This window comes from Zychaea mexicana (assembly GCF_025766255.1).
Source record: "Zychaea mexicana strain RSA 1403 chromosome Unknown BDB00scaffold_167, whole genome shotgun sequence".
Classification (NCBI taxonomy): Eukaryota; Fungi; Mucoromycota; class Mucoromycetes; order Mucorales; family Lichtheimiaceae; genus Zychaea; species Zychaea mexicana.
Window position 1 is genome coordinate 52,511 of NW_026516830.1, and position 23,400 is coordinate 75,910.

General features: G+C 43.5%; 1 protein-coding gene across 1 annotated transcript; it reads right to left on the minus strand.

The window, feature by feature from the left end:
* Positions 1 to 18,573: 18,573 nt before the first annotated feature.
* On the minus strand, positions 18,574 to 19,596 carry BDB00DRAFT_793166 (uncharacterized protein; the record flags this gene model as incomplete). Its single annotated transcript, XM_053121189.1, has 2 exons — positions 18,574 to 18,957; positions 19,090 to 19,596. The coding sequence occupies 2 exons, from the start codon at positions 19,594 to 19,596 to the stop codon at positions 18,574 to 18,576; spliced, it is 891 nt and encodes a 296-aa protein (XP_052973066.1).
* Positions 19,597 to 23,400: the final 3,804 nt, after the last annotated feature.

Genomic DNA, 23,400 nt, shown 5'->3' on the forward strand with positions numbered 1-23,400 from the left:
CGCTGAACCTGGTACATAGTAAGCAAATTATGGGAGGCAGTACTGTCGCTTGGAAGTTTGACGTGGGTGAGACTTGGGGCTGATTGCACGGGGTTCAACAATCACTATAAGTAGGGATTTTTGACAATCATGAATGGCAATGCAGCAGTCACAATGAACAAACACAGCACCCTGCGGAAGACCTCTGGATCAAACTGTTGGAAATGCAGCATGGTGCTGCCTCCCAAGTAAGTGTAGAGTGTATTATCTTTTGGTGGTGCATCGACGGGCGTGTCCTTAGTGATACCGTGCTTCAACAAATGTTTTGTAAGGCCGGTGGTTATTCCTTGTGGATCCTTGTACTTTTTATTGCAGAACTTGTCTCCCATGGGATAGCGGCAGTAGTAGTAGGTGATATTCTGGGCGTCGTTTACGCCCTCGAACCATTTGTACAGCCAGCTCTTGTGTGCTTTAACCCCTTTTCCTTTCGGCTGGTGTTGCACGGAGGTCAATGCACCGGTTTCGCCGTCACTGGTGTTGTCAATCGCCGCATTGTCATGGTCGGTGGACATCGCAGAAAACTGGCGGGCTGTAGAAGGCGAGCTACCCATACGGTCAGGCATTGACGAATCCTATTTAAAGTCAAATAAATGTGTTGGATCAGGTAAGTGAGGATATACTGATATTCTTATAGAATAAAGGGTCAACTTACTTCATCAGACCAGTCATTATCGAGAGCAGAGGAGTTTCGTTTACCAGGGATGGACAAAGAAGACGGATTCATGGTGGAAGGTTAGAGTAGCTATTCCAAGGTATGTAATTAGTGATTAAACAGGTATGTGATTATCGGTATGAAATAGAGAACTAGCTATATGTGAGGAATATTGGGAATGCCTACCGTTATCTGGAACAATAATAAATAGAATTGTATGTCTTCAAACAACTTTTTTTTTCGCCCCTTTTATATCTTTAATGTCTTGCTCTTTTTTTACTTCTATCAAAAACTACATCGTTCACGGATATCCATGTGTTTTCAAATCTTGGTGGCAATCACGACCCAGTTCGCAAAGGCAGATATCATCCTTCGGGAAATGTCGCCATGAAGACAATCATGAAAATTAAGATGACAGTTTCCTAAAACGTCAGATCGCTGCTATTGGCGCTTGCTGAGTTGCTGTCTTTTCGTCCTTTCTCTGCTCAGCATGACAGAGCTTAGCACTAATTGACGGAAGAACGAGCTACTTCCGGATCTAAAGCATAGATGAATGCTTTTACGGATCCTCCCTAACCGGATGTATGCTATCACATGCGCATCATCAAAGACGACTTCAATTGATTGGTATAATTTTTTTATACAACTATACCACTGATATACAGAGCGAAATAGATCAACAATATTTGAAGTTATCATATAATCAGTATTTGATAAGCTATGAGTATTTCTGCCTTAACAGGAACGGATGTAATGGCATTACGGATAACGCTTATACATAGGAGAAACAGTAAAAGACGACCCAGTCTGATACCATTACTAAAGATGCTGTCCCTGGTTTGATATCTTCAGATGCACACTTAATGAGGGGGTGGATGACATCGGCAGGGTCAATTTATAGGAAGAATGCACAAAAGAAAAATAACTAGGAGAAAAAGCAAGTGCACACTTCTTGGCATGGGTAACATGTCCGGACCTGATGGAATTAATTCTTTCATTTTTGGCAAGCGCACAGCGCTTGCCAAAAATGAAAGATTGAGCTTTATCACGATAAGAAGGAAGAGAGGAAAAGCTGCAAATAATGGGGAAATATATATCCTTGCCATTATAATTGTTATAGACAGATAGAGAAATACGGTGATATGATATAGTAAGAAGATATATGTAACTATTGTTTTGGTTTATCAATACGTGTACGGTACTTAGGCAGTTTCCAAGTAGATTGAGGGATTACTCTTGATGATGATGCTGCTGATGTTGGTTTTGGTATAACTTGACGGTATGCAGCAGGTAATTGCTGTGCAAATGCGGTCGTTGTTGTAGGCGGAGGTTGAGTTGGCGGAACGGTTGCTGTATGTGTCGATTGCGGTTGCCCATAAAAAAGTTGTTGCGCTTGTTGGTACGGACACTAAGTAAAAAGAGGTGGTGGTAGCAATGGTAGTGAGACGTTAGCTGGTGGATGAGATATGTTGTGGGGTGGTCGCTCAGAAGTAGATATTTGTGGTTGGTGATAAGCTGGCAATAATGCTGTTGACGGTGATGAATAGTTAGAAGCCGAGGGTAAAGACGGAGATGACAAATGGTAATTAGAAAATAGAGGGGGGAACATAAGCGAATTTGTGCTAGATGGAATGACCTCTGCATTGACTGGTAAATTTGGAGAGGGCATCAAGGTATTCTCCCTTCCTGGTGATTGTAGCTGTTGTCGCATTGTAGACGTTACGTTGTCGTTATTTCTGATGGATCGTACAGCAACTTGACTGGTGCACCAAGCGTTATAATGTGTTTTTAAGTTTTCGGCAGTTTTATAAAATACATCGATTCCATTTGCGTGTTCTCGATTCCACTGCTGAGCCATCTGCTTCCAGTTCAATGAAACTTGCTGGTCGCCATCGCTGGAAAGTAAGGATGAGAATAGCATATACTCTTTAGGAGTGTGAACAGGTGTCACAGCGTACTTTGTTTGGAGCTTTGATGCAATATAAATATACATTTGTCGCTGCACGTTACTGGTCGATCCCTTGGGCAATGGGATATTTACACTGAGCTTATGCGCCAGAAGTGGATCAGAACGTCGGTTATCTGGATCTGGAGAAACTTTTTGAATATTTATATCCTGAGCGGCATGAGGTGGAAAGGATGCGATACCAAATAATTCTCCAGACATTTTTAGATACAAGGAGTTCTTAACGATGAGTGTACTGGAAGGATGATTATCATCGCGTTCTCCATGATCCATGCCGAGCAGTAGAAGCTTGTCACATATGATCTGCAGCAGCCATGGATCGTAGTGACTTCGGTGTATCTTTCCATGTCTATTTTTTGTACCAACCTAAATGCGATATAAATACACTAAGTATAAGTAAAATTTTAAATAATACCATAGCTGTCTAAAAGTTACTTACGTCGATATTATGTCGTAATCGGTAGTCCGCCAACATACTATCAGTCATTTGTGGGCCTGCACCAAAAGAGCCAAACTTGCGAATAATATTTTGGTGAACACCACCTTCTAATGAGTTTGTTCCTCGGCTGCATCGATACATTGGAAGATTGTGCTTATCGACACCAATTTTGAAGTATAGCGAGATTCCAGGTGATCGGATACCTCTCCTGCTTCTATAGCTGCTAGAATACGGCGAGCTTGATCCCAAGCTTTCTTGTCAAACAGTGGTCTACCGGTTTTTGCACATTCTAGACGACCATACTCGGCAAACAAGTTCTGAACAACAGAATGAAGCTCGTCAGCTGGTGGGACGCTTCGTCGGACTCTTCGTAAAATCCATTCAGGCTTGCGAAGTAGCATATAATCCCATGAAAGGCCTTGTGTGCGTAAGTGATTCTCGATTCGTTGACGATCTTCATTGTTATTTATAAAAATGGCATCTCGAAGACGACGGGAAAACTCTTTTGCAAGACCATGTCGTTTTGAGATTTTAATCATATCCATTAGATGGAATATATCTTTTAGAATTCTTGGGTTGCTGATACGTCGAATGGTTTGTGATGGGGTTACTGATGCTACCAGGAGTTGATTTGCAGATATGGTGGTTGTTGGTTGTGTAAATAAATGTGTCGTTTCAGGCAAATTAGCTTCATCTTCTGAAGAAGACGACGACGACACGGATTGGCTATCATTCGCTTCTTGATTGTTGCTGGTATTCACGGCAGTAGAAGCTATTCGCTCGACGTCAACTGCGAAATCATTGACAGGTACTTCGCTGTGCAAGAGTGTGCATAATCTTGGATTCTCGGTGCGTAGGTGGGCCACTGGAGCTTGAATTGCAAATGGTACGTCTCCCATATCGGACAAGGCCTTCATTCTTGTAACATGTTTGCCGTTTACAAGCTTCTTTATCTTCACAACAGCGCCCGGCACGCTGATTCTGTTGACCGTAAATGTTATATGATCGTCGTGAATTGTCGGATCACTAACATATCCGAATGCGACTGGATTATCGAGATAATGCAACGAACAATGAAGGTTGGCTACCGGTGTGCGGATTGATTCGCCAAAGGTACTCAAGTTTTTCGTTGTATCGAATATTTGTAAAGATGCCCATGCATCCAAGGCAGCATAGTATATCTGGTCGCTCGACAGTTGTGTAGACTCCCAGTTACTTAAGCGCAAATTTGCGTCTTTACGCAAACCGGATCCGAGTACTCTTGTAGATATGGCCGATAAACCCAATGTGCCTCGCTCGATTACACCTCGCCTTCTACAGAAGCCGCCAAGTTCCAATGCTCCGTTCCAAGTGATTCCATAATCACGGTTGAGCTTTTTAAGGTCTCCCTTGACGTTGCGGCCGGTCTTGATGATGTTTGGATCACGAATTAGAGAAGCGAGAGCGGCAGGAACGCACCCAGAAGACGGTTTCAAACGAAAAAGCCATACAGCATCTTTACATGCAACCTGTACCAGCGAAATTTTTCCATTTTGATGCGTGACAGAGTTGTACACCCACTCACAGTCGAATCCCACAACAAGAGATTGATCAGAATTAATAGCGCGACTACGAATATTGTTAACTGCATCAGTGGCGTCAGGAGCGTCTTTAAGTACAGTTATAGATACTGTGTCAGGTAATTGTAGAAATGGTCCTTGGTCATTGTTTTGTTGCAATTCGGCCGATCGTGTACTGTCTTTGTTATCGCTGTTATTGTTGTCATTGATGGGGCGCGTGAGTGACGGGATTGAGCGTTCTAGAAGATTCTGGTCGCCCTTCACATTATCGGTGAAGAATAGCTCTGGCATTGGATGGTTGTATAGACGGTACGATTCGATCATCTCTTTTAACGGTCCTTCTAGATGGATGGCAGACTTTGTTGGCACTAATAGTTGAAGCCGTATTTCCTCGTATTCGTTACATACTGTATACAAAGCTGTGAATGCTGATGAGCCACCAAGTTTCGCCATATGCTTCGGAACCTTAAATGTGTGGTCTCCTTTCAGAATCAAACCACCGAGCTCTGATAACTCTTTATCGATGAGTGGGCGTAATTGTTCAATCAAGGCTGTGTATACAAGTCGTAAGTACGCAGTTGAAGGAACGTAACCAGCATATTTGTTTGGATCCTTGAAGCTCGAAAATGATGGGTACTTGACTTGACGGTTATTGTTGGCTAATTCGTAGAGAGTTGGATTCCTACGGCGATAGATAAGTGAATTCAAGTATTGCAAATGAAGTCGTGCGTGGCGCAAAGTATGAAACTCGCGTAGCGCTCTCTGCAGCCGATGAACACCCATGCCATTTTGGACAACTGTCCGCAGCAAGTCACCAAGATGTTTAGAAACAGCGCTTCGATGTGTGAGGTACGCAGGGAATTCAGCCTGAAGATGTTCCGGGAGCTGCTCTATGATTTGATTATCATGCGCCATATAGTTTTTTATGCATTTTGTGTTTGAACATTTGTATCTATAAGACATGATATAGAAACATCTAAGCATACAGAAAGATTAGTTACATAATTGAAATAAAAGAAAAGTAAAGCATCGTAATGTAATAGTACCTGTCAAGGTCAACAACACGACGAGCACATGAGTTATCAGCAGGTCCCTTTGATACCAAGTGCGAATCAACGTTATTTTCCTTGCATATTAGACACTTCAACACTGCTTTTGTGATAAAATGGGGAGCCCATAAAAAAACGCGCGGACGATACAGTGGAATCGGATTAGCTTGCTTGGTGTTGTACAAAGAGAAATAAAGCGCTGGTGGCTTGATCCAAAACGTTTGCTGCTCACAGTACACTTTTGGCGGTTTGGACCCATTTTGACATTCATCAACGATACGGGCGCGTAGTTCCATGAAATACTGACTACAAATTAGAGCTTCTTTATACGTTGTGTCATCCTCCACATTTTGAGCAACGTCACCAGCTTCACCGTCATCATCTTCTTCGTGCTCGCATTCAACTTCGGCCTCCATACTTTCAACCTCCAAATCGCGCACTAGACTCCCAAGGCCCAAAATTTGATCCTCGTTGTGCTCGTCACATGTAGAAGATGGCTATAGTGAAAAGCAAGAGCCCATATTTTGATAAGATATTTAGAAATCATGTATGCAGTAACCGGTGTTATCAAAGAACGAGTTTCGCTTACCACGACGCGTTCAAGAACCGTGCGGCATATTTGACGTAGTGATGGGATTTCATTTTCTCGCGGATGAATATTCTAAATATTTGGTTCGATTTTGTAAGAGACTACTGCACACATTTAAAAGTACAGTTCACTGCTGCATCTTGTTATGACCTTACCGTTGTATTAGTGATTACATTATCGTCGACTGCACTTGCAGATTGCGCAACCCCACTAAAATTGAGTACGCTTTGATCAAGAGGTCTCGTCTTTTTCGGTTTGCGCCCAGCATTTGGGTTTTTACCACCGGCTTTGCGGCCTCTTTTTTTAAAGTTGAAATTGTAGGGCTCTCTGTCGCTCATGTCTTTTGATACAAGATAAAAAGAAGAAAAGGATGAAGTAGTCAAGTTTTCTCATGGTGTGAGAATATATTTATGCAAGAAAAAACCCAAACGGCACTACTTTACCAAAATAGGATCGTTGTACTAGTAGACTACGTGATACAATTCTCACTATCTCGAATTCTCATAGGTGAACTTAAACACTATCTCGAATTATGATTCGCTAAGGTGTAGGTCCGGCTACTTTACTCCCGCCCACTTCTTGATATTTGACACTGCTACTTTTAAAAAACGATTTCTAACAAATCAGGTTGAACGGAATGTATGCGATCAAAGATACAGCATCAAAAGCAGGGATAATTTTACTACAAGCGAATGAATGAGTGACAGAAAATTGCGGAAGTGAAGGGAAAGCTCAGAGTTATTTTTTTCTTTCAATATAGTTGCCATTGCCTGTGCGCCATAATGTCTTGAACGGTTTCCGACCTAAGCGATTGAAAGAGTAGACAATTTGCCGACACGACCCTTTCCAAGCAGCAGCGGAATAAGATAAAATAAAGCAGCTTTATAAGCTGTATAGCAGAAGAGATAGAGGAAAGTGCGGCTTTTACTCGGTTGGCTTTTTGCATACAGAACAACTGATAAAAGTGTTATGTCGTTTCCACAGAGATCGCAAAAGCATTGATGAACACAGTGTTGGGAACGTGGAAGGATGCACTTGTTAAATGCAACAGCATTAATAAAGCGAAAGGAAAAGCTAAAAACAAGCAGTTTACCATGTTGCTTTAAAGTATAGTATGATTTAAATCTCAAGGATGCCTATAGAGTACAATGCCACTGCCGGCGCCGCTCTATTTACTACGACCAATGCATGAGGGCAACGACAATTTGTCTTTTACTTCTTCATATGAAGAGCATAGGGAATGGAAAGAGGATTATTAACTATCAGCAAGTATTGAGTGTCTATCCTATGGAGTAAGTGAATGCACACAATTTTATACTGTATAATATATGTATATGTTTGTATGTGTCTTTGTGTGTATAGTATTGCCTTCAGTTTGGCTAGTAGTGTGCGGTGTATTTGAAACGAGGCAGTTACAAGCAGCTGCTTCCCTTTTTTTCACCTATCCCTCAACAATAGGCACGTCGAGTTTATGAATCCCTCTACAATTGCCATATATTGCATTCCTTTAGGCATTAGCTACAACGACTTTATAATAAACCAAGACTTTGATTATAAACGACTACCTTTAAACCTTTTATTATACACTAGGTCAAAAAAGTGTCCCAATGATTGGGACATTTGGATACTTTCTCTTTTTCCTCTTGATATACTGAACCAATCAATGTGAAACTTTGTATATTAAATGATGTGAATATGCACACGCGGACTTCAAAATAATATAATGATGGGCGGAGTATTAAAGGAGTAGGAGCTATTTTCTTTAAAACTATCATTGGGACACTTTTTTGACACTTTCAAAAATCTTCATGTTTTATTAAGGTACAGTTAATTTTTAGTATGATGTCTATAATCCTTTTGCTTCTATAACTTGCCGCACTCGATTAGGCATAGAGTTAATGTATTTTTGGCACTCTGTTGCATCAATGCTATACCAGCATTTATCAATTCTCTGGAACAGTTCATCTCTATTTGATGCTGGGGTAGGATACTTATTTATAAGCATCCTTTTCAATGTAGACCACATGTTTTCAATTGGATGGAGATCAGGAGACTGTGCAGGCCACTTCATAACTTGGAATGCTTGCTGAGATAGCCAGTCCATAACAACTTTTGACTTGTGTTTGGGATTATTATCTTGCATAAAGATGGTCTCATCCTTATTCATATCATAGTGATGTAAGGTTTCCATCAGGTCAGACTCCAGAATGGCTAGGTAATCGTTCTTGTCCATATTCTTGTCACCAATGTTGCATATATAGCCAACACCATCCCAGGAAAAGCAGCTCCAGACCATGATTCTTCCTCCATCATTCTTTACTGTCTGTCTAACATGGTTTCTTGTCAGCCTTATATTTGGATCGCGCCATACATAAACGACACCATCACTTCCAAAACGATTGATTCTTGTTTCGTCAGACCAGACCACCTTTTTCCAATCTTCAATAGTCCAGTGCTGATGCTCTTTGGCCCACTTAAGTCGTTCCTTTCTGTTTTTCTCACTAATGGCTGGCTTCTTTGGTTTCTTGAAAGCCTTAAGGCCACTTTTACGTAGTACATTTCGAACTGTTTCTGGAGTTACTGTGGTTCCATAGTACTGTTGAATATATTTAGAGCCTTGGGGAGCATTCTTGAGGTTACCAGACTTGAACTCTCTAGCCAAAAGTTTCCTTGTATGCTGTCCCAGCTTTGAAGGTCTACCATTCTTGGTGGTTCCTGATACAGTAACAACGTTTTTTCGAATTCGTTGGATAGTGCTTTTGCCTATACCCGTTGCTTTAGCAATTTGACGTATAGATCGCTTCTTCTGTAGGCCTTGGACAACAGACTGGTGCTGGGCAGCTGAAAGAGGTTTCATCTAATGATATCTCATAAGGTTCTGTACTGTAACTTCACTAAAAGTAGAGCAAATGATATGTAGCTTACATTAAATGAAGCAGAAAAGGTGAAAGAGAAAGGATCAAAACATAAAAAGTGGAGTGTCCTTGTTAAAAATCTTTTTTGTGGCTTGAAATTAAAACTCCTAATAAAGTGTCAAAAAAGTGTCCCAATGATAGCTTTATACAAAATGGCTCATGCTCCTTTAATACTCCGCCCCTCAGTCTTGTTTTCTAAAGTCCGCTTGCATATATGCCTAGCATCTAGGATACAAAGTTTCACACTGATTGGTCCACTATATCTATTATTAAAATGAATCAGTACTTACAACTTACAACTCCGCAGTAACTCTAAAAAAGGAAATCCATGAGCCAGCCACTAGCTTTTTTTCAACGTGTTCCTAAATGCTGTTCAGCTTCCACCTTTGTTATTCTCAAAGAGTTTTTTTCTGTTAAAATGAGTTCCCAAGAGGTGTGTCTTTCATGCTGAAAATATAACTGTCTGCTTCTCTTGAAATCGCGAGCATTCACCGAGATTCCTGGAGATTGCATTCTTAAACCGATTGAATACATATTAACTTCTTATTTGACTTCTCATGTGGAGCAGCAACAGCCCACCATTTGCACATGTGTTTGTGGATCAACCAGTCATCAACGCACCACCTTTTTAGGATGTCGTTTGAATCCGCGTAATATTCGGCGTAGAACTGAGGAGGAGAATGTACGTTTACTGATTATCACTTTGAGTTACGTGAATAAGTTGTATTGAAATATAAGCCTGCTATTATAGGCTACCGAGCAAACCGAGCAATTTACAGCTAACCAGAGTCAAGTGGCATTTGTTGTGGACACTAAAAGTGTGCAAACAGCAACGACGCAAGGTACATACCAAACGACGAAAAAAAACTTCTCTGTATAGAACATAGTTTGCTGAGTCTGGGGCATAGTAGCTCAAGAAAATGTTGCTATACCTACTATTGTAGACGAAAATGCCTCTGTTATTACTGATGAAGATACTGCTTCCGATGCTGCTGTTGAAGATGAGGACTCTGATGCTGAAGAGAACACTAATCCTTTTACACCACAACCGACACGCGTTTGCCCCAGTTGTGGATCACCTACCCACCAGCGCTCAACCCACCATTCCTGCCCCTTTAACGCGCGTAATGTCGAGTCTGAACACGGCGCCCAGTTTCAGATCGCATGCCATGTTCCCTTCCTGCCTGAGTATGTTTTTGGTCCTAGCATCAACTACACACCAGGCGATTCGTATCACCGCCATGTTTTGCCACGCATGGATAGGGCATGTTCCTTTTGCCATGCACTCATGTGGGTGGATGAAAGAGTCTCCCGTTCTTCTGTTTCGCGTCCTCAGTTTGGCATGTGCTGTAATCATGGCAACTTTCGCTTCCCTTCACCCCGCCCATTACCCGCCGACCTTCGTGAATTGGTGACGGATCACAGTCGTCATAATGAAGTTGCTCTCAATTTCCACACCAATATCCGAGCCTACAACAACATGTTTGCTTTTGCATCCATCAAGGCAAACTACGACCGCAACTTGGCAGACAGCAGAAATGGTGTGTCGACGTATCGCATCAATGGTACACTATACCATCAAGTTGGATCCTTGTGGGCCGAGGATCACGCACAGTCCAAATTTGCCCAAATCTATTTCGCTGATACCCAAGAACAAGTGGCACACAGGACGACATTGTTTTCGGGCCTCGACCAGGGTATCATCGATCGTATCCAAACTGTCATGACCCAACACAATCCGTTTGCACGCACTCTGACATCTGGCGCCCAACGCCTTGGTGATCGTCCAATTGGATCACTAAGCGTCGTCATTCGTGGCGCATCGGATCTGGGACGCCGCTACGATCAACAAACATATCCAGAGGTCGCAGCAATGGTTGTGGAAAATAGGGTGGATGGGTCAACCACACCACACGACATCGTCATCCATGACCGTACCCGAGGTTTGCAGTACGTTAGCTCCCTTCACTCATCCTATCTTCCGCTTCATTATGTCCTCATGTATCCATTTGGTGACCATGGCTGGTTCGCGGGCATGCGGTGTGAAGGAGTGGATGGTAATATGCATACAGTGACATTGCTCGACTATTGCGCATATATGCTCATGGTTCGCGGTGGCGACAATGAGACTTTCGATCATCATTTTGGTCGATTGTTCCAGCAATTGGTTGTCGACAATTATGCAAGAATTGAAGCATCTCGCCTGCTTTTCATTTCGTTGAATCAAGACACTTTGCGTTCCGAACTGTATGGTGGTATCAGTGATGGTGTAGATCCGCGCCAAGTCGGTCGTGCTGTGATTTTGCCATCGTCGTTTACGGGTGGTCCGCGGTATATGAAGCAAATGCTTCAAGATGGCCTCGTAATTATTCGCCAAAGAGGAACACCAACGCTATTCATCACGTTTACGTGCAATCCCAAATGGCCAGAGATTCTTGCTGAGCTCCATCCTGGGCAAAAGGCGTATGATCGTCCCGACATCTGTTCCCGCATATTCCATTTGAAGATTACCGAGTTGCTCAAGCATGACAAGGAATCTAAGTGCTTTGGTCGTGTTGAGGGCTATGTCGCCACTGTCGAATTCCAGAAGCGAGGTTTACCTCATATCCACATTCTGTTGATCCTGAACGAGCAAGACCGCCCTCACACGCCAACTGACTATGACCGATTTGTATCAGCTGAGTTACCAGACCCTGTGAGACAGCCGCAGCTGTTCCACACAGTAACATCAAGCATGATACACGGTCCCTGTGGCAACGATAACCCCAATGCCGTCTGTATGCAGAATGGTCGATGCTCCCAGGGCTATCCAAAGCCGTACAACAACGAGACTCGCGTAAATCGTGACGGTTACCCTCTATATAAAAGGGTTTTCAATCCCCAACGTCAGCACGTTTTTGAGCGATCGGGTTTCACCGCTACTAACCAACACGTCGTCCCGTATAACCCCTACCTCTGTCACAAGTACAACGCGCATATCAACGTCGAGATCTATACCTCTGCTCGGGCAATCAAATACCTTTGCAAGTACATCACCAAAGGATCCGACAGAGCGCAGTTGGAAACAACCCGTTCTACTCCTCCCACTACTACCACTGCCACAGCCAATTCCACCACCACAACCACTACACCTACCACCCAGCTGCTGAGCAGACCAATGAAGTCACTGATTATCAGAACGCGCGATATATTGGACCCTGTGAGGCAGTATGGCGAGCTTTAGAGTTTCGTGTGCACATGCATGATCCCATGGTTGTACGTCTCGACATTCACCTGCCAGAACAACAATTGGTGCGTTTCCGCGACACTATGACACCAGAGCAATTAGCAGCTGCTCGCGAGGCTGCAAGGGAGGGTACCAGGCTTTTGGGCTTTTTTGCTCTTTGTCGTCGGGACGAATCCGCCCAGCAATTCAAGTATCCGCAGATTCCCTGTCATTACACTTGGAATGCCCAAGAGCGTCGATGGGACTGCCGCTCCAATCCCCCTTTTAAGAATGTAGTGACGCGCATCTACTCTGCCTCTCTGTCCGATATGGAGTTGTACTGTCTTCGTCTTCTTTTGCTTTCTGTGGCTGGACCAAGAAGCTTTGACGATCTCAAACGAGACAGCGATGGCGTGAACCATCCAACATTCCAGCAAGCAGCGTTAGCACGTGGTCTTCTAGAGTCAGACGATGAATGGAATCGTTGCTTAGAAGAAGCATCAGCAGTAGCACCATCTGCATCCGCAATCCGCGCACTTTTTGTGTGCATACTTACCAGTTGCTCGCCTGCTGATCCGCTGTCCTTATGGAACACCTATCGCGATCGAATGGCCGACAACTACTTTTTTGAGATGCGCAGGTCGCTCTCTATGCCAAATGAGGCCGAATTGACACCCGATCAACTAGACCAGGTTTACCAAAGAGCACTTGGTGACATCGAGTCACGTTTACAAGCAACCGGTCATCATCTGTCAGAATTCCCCTCTCTCCCTCAAGAGTTTGTCACCGAACTTGATCTGTTGCCTCCTTTGGAAGCACTCGAGATTGTCGAACGGCGCGAGTACGATCAGGAAGAGCAGCGTCATCTTCTTCAGACGCTGTTGCCAACATTAAACGACGATCAACGACACGCCTTTGACACCATCTCCACTGCCATCAGCCGACCTGACGACGATTATAGCCCACGCGTTTTTTTTGTGAATGGACCTGGAGGAACTGGCAAGTCTCAGCTGTTCAAGACGCTTCTGAGCCATACGCGCTCCCGCGACATGATTGCACTACCTGTTGCTTCTTCCGGCATTGCTGCAATCCTGCTTCCCGGCGGACGTACGGCACATAGCCGCTTCAAGATTCCGTTAAATGCAGACGCGTCCACTTCCTGCAATATTCGTCTCGGTGGTCCTCATGCCCACTTGATACAGAGTACCTCTCTTATCATCTGGGATGAAGCTGTTATGTGCAGCAAATGGAATTTTGAGGCTGTTGACAGATCACTTCGTGATGTCATGGGTGCCGTTGACCCTCGCCTGAGCAATGTTGCTTTTGGTGGAAAAGTTGTCGTTTTTGGTGGTGATTTTCGCCAGTTGCTGCCCGTCGTCAAGAAAGGGACTCGGTCCGAAATTGTTGGTGATTGCATCTGTTCTGCTTCTTTTTGGAGTGATGTTCAAGTATTGCATTTGACCATCAACATGCGTGTACGTTACGCCGGTCCTGCTGCTCCCGCATTTGCTGAGACACTTCTTGCCATTGGCGATGGACGTGCTCCATATACAGAAAGCGTAGAAATTTCTCAGGAATGGCGTATGGATGCAGCAGACACCATGGGTCTTATAGACGCCATATATCCCAACATATGCAATCCACAGCCGCAACCTGAAGATTTCAACGCTCGCGCCATATTGGCAGCAAAAAACGTCGACGTCGATGCGATTAACGAGGCAGCCTACGGTATTTTTCCAGGTGAAGGGCGCGATTATGCTGCCAATGACCGTATCATAGACGCTGATGACCCAGAAGCAGCAGTGGTCAACTATCCCGTCGAGTTTTTAAACAGTCTCAGCACTAATGGCATACCTAGCCATACGTTACAGCTCAAGCCTGGCATGCCTGTAGTGCTCATGCGCAACTTGGATCCCGACGCCGGCCTATGCAATGGCACAAAATTGTTCGTGACAAGGCTTCTTGATCGGTGTATTGCTGTGAAAAGAATTGACCAAGGGCATCGTGGCCCGGAATTTTTCCTTCCACGTATCAATATGTGTACAATGGAAGGAGATTATCCCTTCATCCTCTGCCGCCGCCAATTCCCTGTCCGCCCTGCCTTTGCTATGACCATCCACAAAGCGCAAGGGCAAACCCTGCAATATGTCGGTGTCCGCCTTGCAGAAGATGTCTTTGCTCATGGCCAACTATATGTTGCGCTATCTCAGGCAACTGACCCTAACAATCTTCGCGTTGCCATCGATCTCTCAGGGTCTGGACCACCACAAACCACCAACATCGTCTACCAAGAAGTTCTCTTGCATCCGCCGGCCTCTGTACCTGAACAAGCCGAAAATTCACCACCAACCTCTCCCACAACAACAATCACCGCATTTCCACCTCCATCACCTTAAGCCCTTTTCTGCTCTTTTTCTTTTTGCTTCTAAACTCTTATTTTCACTTATTATCATTTAACGTGCAATAGAATATTCTTACCTCTTCACGGTATCTTTCGTAAGTAGATCTGACGCGAAACAATAAGATATAGAACTACGCGAAGCTGCCGTCACCTTTCAGCTAATTACGACAAGCAGCAATAATTTACCATGATGTTCAAATGAAAGCGGACACATTGATGAACTTTCAAAAATATGTAAGAGCTGTCGATAGCAACAAATAAGTTATCCTCGCATTAACAGTGAAGTACTAGTCAAAAGTTCTTCTGTCATCCCTTTTAATTTGACAAACCAACGTGTAGTAGGGTTTCGTGTCATAGCAATAATGATAACGTTTAGGGTTATATGTAGTCATAGCAATAAATAAGCTCGCGAAGCGAGCTTTGGATAGGGTTTAGAAGGGGGTGTGGGGGGGAACCCCCAGGAAACATCCAATCCATTGAATGACCCGGAGCGCAGCGAAGGGGCTCATTCAGCCGAGCGAAGCGAGGCAGGTGGATGTTGATCAATAGAAATGTGAGAAAGTAGTTAAATGTCCCAATCATTGGGACACTTTTTTGACCTAGTGTATGTAGTATATAAAAATGCATAAATTCTGTTCCCCCTATTCTTCCATTCAGTTTCGCACTTTCTTTCGCATTCCTTAACAATCTACCAATTACAAAGCTAACTATGGGAATTGCAATGGAAATAAAACGGATCAAACGGATCAATCTGGAATGGCACCTTCCAATCCAGTTTGAATCCGGATCGCTCAAGCTCAATCTGAATACGTTTGGATCCGTAAAAGCCCTCGCTCGAATCCGCTTTCTTCTCATTCGAAACGAAACAGATCGACGAATCTGGATTCAATGCCGATCCCTAATCTCACCCATTTAGAGAAAAAAAAAGAAACTTATACTTCAATTCTGTTTTCTTAATAAATTAAATGGTTGTCGTTCATTTTTCTCTCTCTTTCATTTTATTGTAGAGAAATATGGCAAAGCTTGCCACTGTGTGTGATGGATTTGCAAATGTTAACTTGCCATGGCAGATGTACTGATGTTAAAAAAAAAACCAAGATCTTTACTACTAAGTAAGAAAAATTACTAGAGTGGGCAGTATGGATGTCACTTTCTAAGTAAGCGTCATTGCATGGAGTTCTTAGAGTAGGCGCATGGACGTCGCTTTTTAAGTAGGCGTCATTGCATGAATAATTTGGAGTACACGGCAAGACGTCGCTTTATAAGTAGGCGTCATTGCATGAAGTTCTTAGAGTAGGCGCGTGGACGTCACTTTTTAAGTAGGCGTCGGTGCATGAATGATTTGGTGTACGCGGTAAGACGTCGCTTTATAAGTAGGCGTCATTGCATGGAGTTCTTAGAGTAGGCGCATGGACGTCACTTTTTAAGTAGGCGTCGGTGCATAAATGATTTGGAGTACGCGGTAAGACGTCGCTTTATAAGTAAGCCCGTTCGCATGGGGTTTTTTATATAGGCGCACGGACGTCGGTAACGTGCAAAACAGGCGGTTTGGAACGGGTTATTTTTTTAAAAAGTAATAAATGCAATTATTTTTATATTAATAAAAAATTATGTAAACTTGTTTTAATAAACATGTTTTTTTAACTTTTAAGTTTTTTTTTTTACGTGTAAAAAAATATTGTAATTTGTTTCTAAAAATGTTCCACAACTAAAACTTTACAATATTTTGAGCATTGATTTTTTTACGTTTTAAAAGTGAAATTAACGGGGGAAATGCAAAATTAATTTATTTGTTTTTGGTTTTTGCACATACAACAAAGGTCCAAAACTGTATAGACATTTAAAACGTTAATGAAATTTCTGTGCCAAGTACAAACTGTACTGTGGTTAATCGTGCTGAAATACGACTTTGAGTGGCGTACAGTGCAATGAGTGGTATTGTATGCGCGCAGACATCGATGTGTAAATTTTGAGGCAGAATATTACTAAAAATGAGGCACAGCAGTTGTATTGATACAGCACTGAGTCAGAAATTCTGAAGTGTTCAGTGCTGTGATGAGTTTAGTGTGACTTGACGCCAGACCAAGCAAATATAAAGCCCAGCCATATATCCATTAAGTGTACCTTATGCCTTATGGACAGCAAAGAAGGATTCAGGAGTATGGTATCTGTTTACTGAGACATCACCCCACCACTATCAGCTATAAAGGCTTCCAGTTGACCCCTCAACATCTCAAGAATTTAGCTCTCATCAGCACTACTGTTCTACACATAATAGTTCATCTTGCTTCATCTACAGTTGGGTCAATACTTCCCCCGTATCTCAATTGTTGCATCATCTTTGATTAGATGCTATTGAACCAGTACTAGGACCAGTGCTACACCGAACTAAAATCACTCTATTTTACTACTACTAATAGAGTGATAAGAGTAGGGATACATATAGGGGATGGTAGAAGACAGAATAAAACAACTTATCCATACTAAGCTTAGAGATAGATAGTAATTACAACAACTGCTTAGCAGTGAGAGAGGGATATATAGTATTGACGAAACTAATTGAAGATAAAGACATTAATTACTTAAGCTGAAGCTACAGCATTTTACGTTTAAAACTATAAAATTTCTAGGGGGTGTAATATAGAGATGAATACTGGTGCGAAATACTGTATTTGATTGGTTGGAGAATAGAAATGATTCGTGATAAACAGACTCTCCCTGGTGAGAAATTAAGGGCGTCTAACGGCTCACTTCCTTTTTTTCTATGGGCGATGGACGCTGTCTAAGAACGCATCAGGCTTATTTTCATAGTATGAATCAATCTTATATTCATCACAACAAAATTTCATTACACAGAGGTCTTGCCTCACGACTAACTTCCTTTTCCCCGTGGGCGACAGAGGGCATTCAACAGCGCACCACGCTTGCTTCCCTGACACCAATCGAGCTTTTTAATCTATAACAACAAGAGATTCAATAAACAGCGTGACATATTCCACTAGTACACAGCCAATTTTTAGAACTTCAAAATCGATTTTGTGACAAGGCTTTCTGAATCTACAGTGGATCAATTCCTTCCTGCATCTCATTCTTTTTTTTTTCGCCCACCAGGTAAACTCACATTGCTGGCCATACCAGCTGTACTGCCATAGTTCAAGCATGAAGACTGAAAATTCTAGCGAGTGTGTTTTTGCCACAGGTATCTAGACTCTTCAAAGGGCATCATTTTTTACTTGAATATAATATTTATTGCACAGAGAAAAAAACGTTTGGCATAAGTATAACTAGTGTAGAAGGACAGGTGCATAGTGAAAGAGTAGAATGGAAAAAAATAAGTTGACATAGGTACGACTAGCGTGCATGAAGAAAGAAGTGGAAAAGGAGGGCATAAAAAAGGAGTGTAATGGGTACAGAAAAAACATAATAGCAATCCTACTGGATTTGCTCTTTTGCTAAGCAGCGATCGATATACAACTTGGCTTCGCTCACCCAATGAATACATTCTGCAGCTTCCTTAATACGGCTTGCCAAGCTGTCTTCATCCGTCAAAGGCGTTCGTCGTATGCGCAATTGGATGGCCTCCCAACATGGACAGCACGGGTCAAGGAACGTAGAATTGTTGGGCATGTAAACTGGGAAATGGCCTGCATTCTGTACCGCGTTTACAAACGGCCTTTCCCAGAACAAGTGTCTGTTTGCCATGCCAATACCGCATCGAAACTCGCCTTGACTGATGGTTTTGAAAACCTCACTGACAAACTAGATTAAGTGGTCTGGAGCAGTGCCTTTTGCCTTGCCGACCTTCTCCATCTGTCGCTGCTTCCTTTGAGCTTCAGTCACCATTGCCTCTTGGGAAACGGCCAGAACACCCCCTGCAGTGAGGCACAAGAAGATGTTCAAATCGTAGGATTTGGCCTCAGACCTTGTTGTGCATGCTTCAACGACCAAGGTCTCCGACATGACAACCGCTCCTTCGCTGATGAACATGCAGCCTTCGATGTAGTCTAGACTACAGGACATCAGCTCACCGGCAAACTTGCTACGACTTTCCAGAATATCGCTGGTGGCGGTGTAGGGAGGGACTGGTGGTAGTACAAGCGTGAATGTAACTGTTTGCTGGATTCGCTCCTTGACAGTTTTTGACTAATTTTTAAACCTTTTAAATTTGTAGTATTAGTATGATAAAACGAGTATTCAAGTCATGTTGCATGTTGTAATAAATAGCTCACCTTCTAGTTGCTGGCACAGATCATCCTACGCATCCTTGACTTTTACGACGTTCGCATTTTGTTCAGCTACGCTTTTGACGTAGAGATCCACGATTTGCCTTTGTTCGTCGGTGAGGTCGATCTTGCGCGGTCTCTTTATCTGGTTCTTGGCCTTATAACCTAGAGTCACACTGCTGTCTTCTTTGTGTTGCTTGTACAACTGATGGGCGCGCGAATTACTGATGTTGGTCAATTCGGCTGCTTTTCGCATGGATAGCTTCTTATACTCCACCAAACTGATCATCTTTGCCACCTGATGAGGAGTATACTTGATCAACGTCCACACGTGGTCAGCCGGTGCAATAGGTTCGAATGTTAAATCGTAGTCGTCGCTATTATCGCTGCGTGAGATGTCGTCAACAGCCATGGTGTTTTGGCCATTGCCATTAGTGCAGTCAATATCAATAGCAATATTTTGTGCATCGTCACCAGAGGTCGAGGTGGTAGCACTGGTTTCGCACAGATAAGTGTTTTTGCTGACTTCGTAGTAGTAGTAGAAAGTGGTAGAGATCATGTTTAATGAAATGGGATGCTGTTGATAGATTCTCTTAGTATCTTCTATTAAAAATCGATTAGCCCTTACATTATTGTACAAAAAAGGAAATAGTTGTGGCTGGCGTTGGTATCTATTGCCCAGCTTACTTTTTTTGTTATGTAGCAATTTGTTTCACCTGCAAGCTGTTGTTTTTGCATAATATGAGTTCTCAAGAGGTATTGCCCCGGAATCAGACAACTTATGAACACCAAATGTGTCGCTGGAAGCTTCATTCGAATTCAAATGGAACCAAATTCAGTCGCAAAAATGACTTCTTACAAAAGCTGGGCATTTTACTCATTTTTTTAAATTTTTTTTTCACAAAAAGCAATCACTCGAAGTTCACACCTGTCGCTGCGGGTCGACTACTCACCAACGTGTTTCTTTCCGTAGATGTCCTTTGAATGAGCGCAATGTCCGGCGCAGACTTCTTGATTCTGAAAATGTATGCACCTGAACTAGCTTATGTTGTCTATTTTTCCTTTCTTATTCCCTTTGAACGTAGGAACAGCAGGAAGACACTATGAATATCATTATTGAGAATCCAGTGGAACTGCGAGCTAGCACCATTGAAGGTATTGCAGCTGCTATACATATAAGGCGTGAGAGAGAGAGAGAGAGAGCAACAGAGAGTGCGTGTTTCCTTGATAGGCGATCCATGTCATCCTTTAGGAAAAAGAAAGTTTACAAATGAAATTTCGAATAGTTGCTGAGGATAACATTATTGAGGATGAGGACACTCCTGTCAGTGACTCAGCAACCAACGATGATGTGACGACAAGCACCAACACCACTACCAGCAATAATAGTACTGCTTCTGTACGCAGTTGCTCTAGATGTGGATCACCCGATCATTCGCGCTCTTCTAACCGCAGCTGTCCTTTCCATCCCAGTAACGTTGAATCCCAACATGGCGCTCAATTCCAAAAAGCCTGCACTATTCCTTTCGTACCTGAACATATTTTCGGTCCAAACATCTGCTATACGCCCGGAACTTTGTATCGTCGTCATATTTTCCCTCGAATGGACACCACCTGCTCTTTTTGTCATGCTCGAATGTGGATAGATGAGCGTATCAAATCCTCCTCTCTCTTGAGACCACGCTTTGGCATTTGCTGTACTCATGGAAAGATACGTCTCCCTCTTCCTCGCGCTCCTCCTGCACCACTTCGTGATCTTCTGATCAAACATGATCCAACGGACCGAGTAGCTGTGGATTTCCATACCAACATTAGGGCTTACAACAATTTGTTTGCCTTCGCCTCCATCCGCGCCAATTGGGATCGTGATCTGGCAAGTGGAAGAAATGGAGTTACTACTTTCCGAATTAATGGCACTATGTACCACTGTCTTGGTTCGTTGCGTGCACCTGAAACCGCACAGGCTCAATTCGCGCAAATATACTTTGCAGATGCATAGGAACAATTGGCGAGAAGAACGACGTTGCATTCTGGATTAAATCCAGACACGATTGCAACTTTGCAACGTGTGATGCAGGAACACAATCCATTTGCATCAACTCTCATAACAGCAGCTGAAACACATGGCGATCAACCCGTGGGATCTATCAGTGTTGTCATCCGTACAGCGAGCGATTTGGGAAGGCGATACGATCAACAAGCTTATCCCGAAGTAGCAGCAATGGTCGTTGAAAATTCAGTCGATGGTTCGGCAACACCGCATGATATCGTGATCCATGACCGCACTGAAGGACTACGCCAAATAAGCTCCCTTCACCCATCCTATATGCCACTCCATTATGTGCTTATGTTTCCTTACGGTGACAATGGATGGTATCACAGAATGAGGTGTCGATCAGCAGATAACCAAACAGTTACTGTCACTTTGCTCGATTTCTGCGCATATATGCTGATGTTTTGTGGCGATGATCAAACGTTCCATCATCATTTCGGGCGTTTGTTTCAGCAGTTGGTCGTCGACAACTACGCCCGTATTGAGAGTGCCCGATTGTTTTTCATTTCGACACATCAACAAGATCTTCGTGCTGAATTGTATAGCGGTGTTGGTGATGCTGTGGATCCACGTCAAGTTGGTCGCTCCATCATTCTTCCTTCTTCATTTACGGGCGGACCACGCTATATGAAACAAATGCTTCAAGACGGCCTTGCCATTGTTCGTCAACGTGGAAATCCTACCCTCTTCATCACTTTCACCTGCAATCCGCAGTGGCCAGAAATCGTTGCTGAGCTGCTCCCTGGGCAAAAGGCTTTTGATCGACCGGACATTTGTTCTCGAGTTTTCAACCGAATTGCTACACCATATTGTGGACTCGAAGTGCTTTGGTCGGGTTGAAGGGTATTTGGCAACTGTGGAATTTCAGAAAAGAGGATTGCCGCATGTGCATATCCTACTTATTTTAAACGAGCAAGACCGACCCCACACGCCAACTGAATACGACAGATTTGTGTGTGCGGAATTACCCGATCCGTTGACTCACCCTCAATTGTATGCAACGGTCACTTCCTGCATGATACATGGCCCTTGCGGAGATGCTGCACCAGATGCTGTTTGTATGAAAAACAGTCGTTGTTCACAGCATTATCCCAAGCCATTTTCTCTAGAGACACGCGTGAATCGTGATGGTTATCCTATGTATCGACGACGCCAAAATCAACGCCAGCATACTTTCCAACGAAGCCGATTCACCGCCACCAACCGACATGTCGTTCCCTACAACCCGTATTTTAGCCAAAAGTATGATGCTCATATTAACGTCGAAATCTGTACCTCTGCTCGAGCCATCAAATATTTGTGCAAGTACATCACTAAGGGATCCGACCAAGCGCAACTTGAAGCGAGAACGCGGACTGCTACCACTGACACAGCTGCCCAACCTGATGCCATTGATGAAGTAGTCGAGTATCAGAATGCACGATACATAGGACCATGTGAGGCAGTTTAGAGAACGCTGGAATTCAGAGTGCATATGCACCATCCAACCGTAGCGCACTTAGACATCCATCTGCCTGGCGAACAGCTGATGGTATTTCGGGGCGATATGACACCTCAGGAATTCGAGTTAGCTCGCAATGCTGCAGCTACTGGGACCAGGCTACTCGGTTTTTTTGCTCCTTGTGCTTGGGATCCTACTGCATGTCAGTACACGTATACGCAAATTCCTTGCCACTATACTTGGGACGACCGAAACGATAGATGGAATCCTCACACCAACCCACCAGTACAGAACGTAGTGTCTCGCATATATGCTGCTTCAATTTCCAACATGCCATTATATGCCCTTCGTCTCCTTCTTTTGCATGTCCAAGGACCAACAAGCTTCGAAGCGTTGAGGACAAAGGATGGGGTTGTATATGCAACTTTTCAAGAAGCGGCCGTCGCCTATGGTTTTTTGGAGTCAGATCTGGAATGGGACGACTGTTTGGCTGAGGCATCCATTACCGCGCCATCCGCAGCTGCAATTCGAGCACTCTTTGTGTATATTCTCATCAATTCATCACCAACCGACCCACTTACCTTATGGAACAACCACCGTGATCGAATGGCTGACGACTACTTTTTCGAAATGCGTAGAACGCTATCACTTTCCAATGAGGATGAGTTGCAACCTGATCAAATCGAGCAAATATATCAACGCGCACTCGGTGATATAGAAATGCGATTGAATTCAACAGGCCACCATCTTTCCGAATTCCCCTCCATGCCACAAGACTTCGTTACCGAATTAGATCGTCTGCCACCACTAGAAGCTCTGGAAATTGTAGAAAGGCGCGAGTACAATATAGAAGTACAGCACCAGCTGAT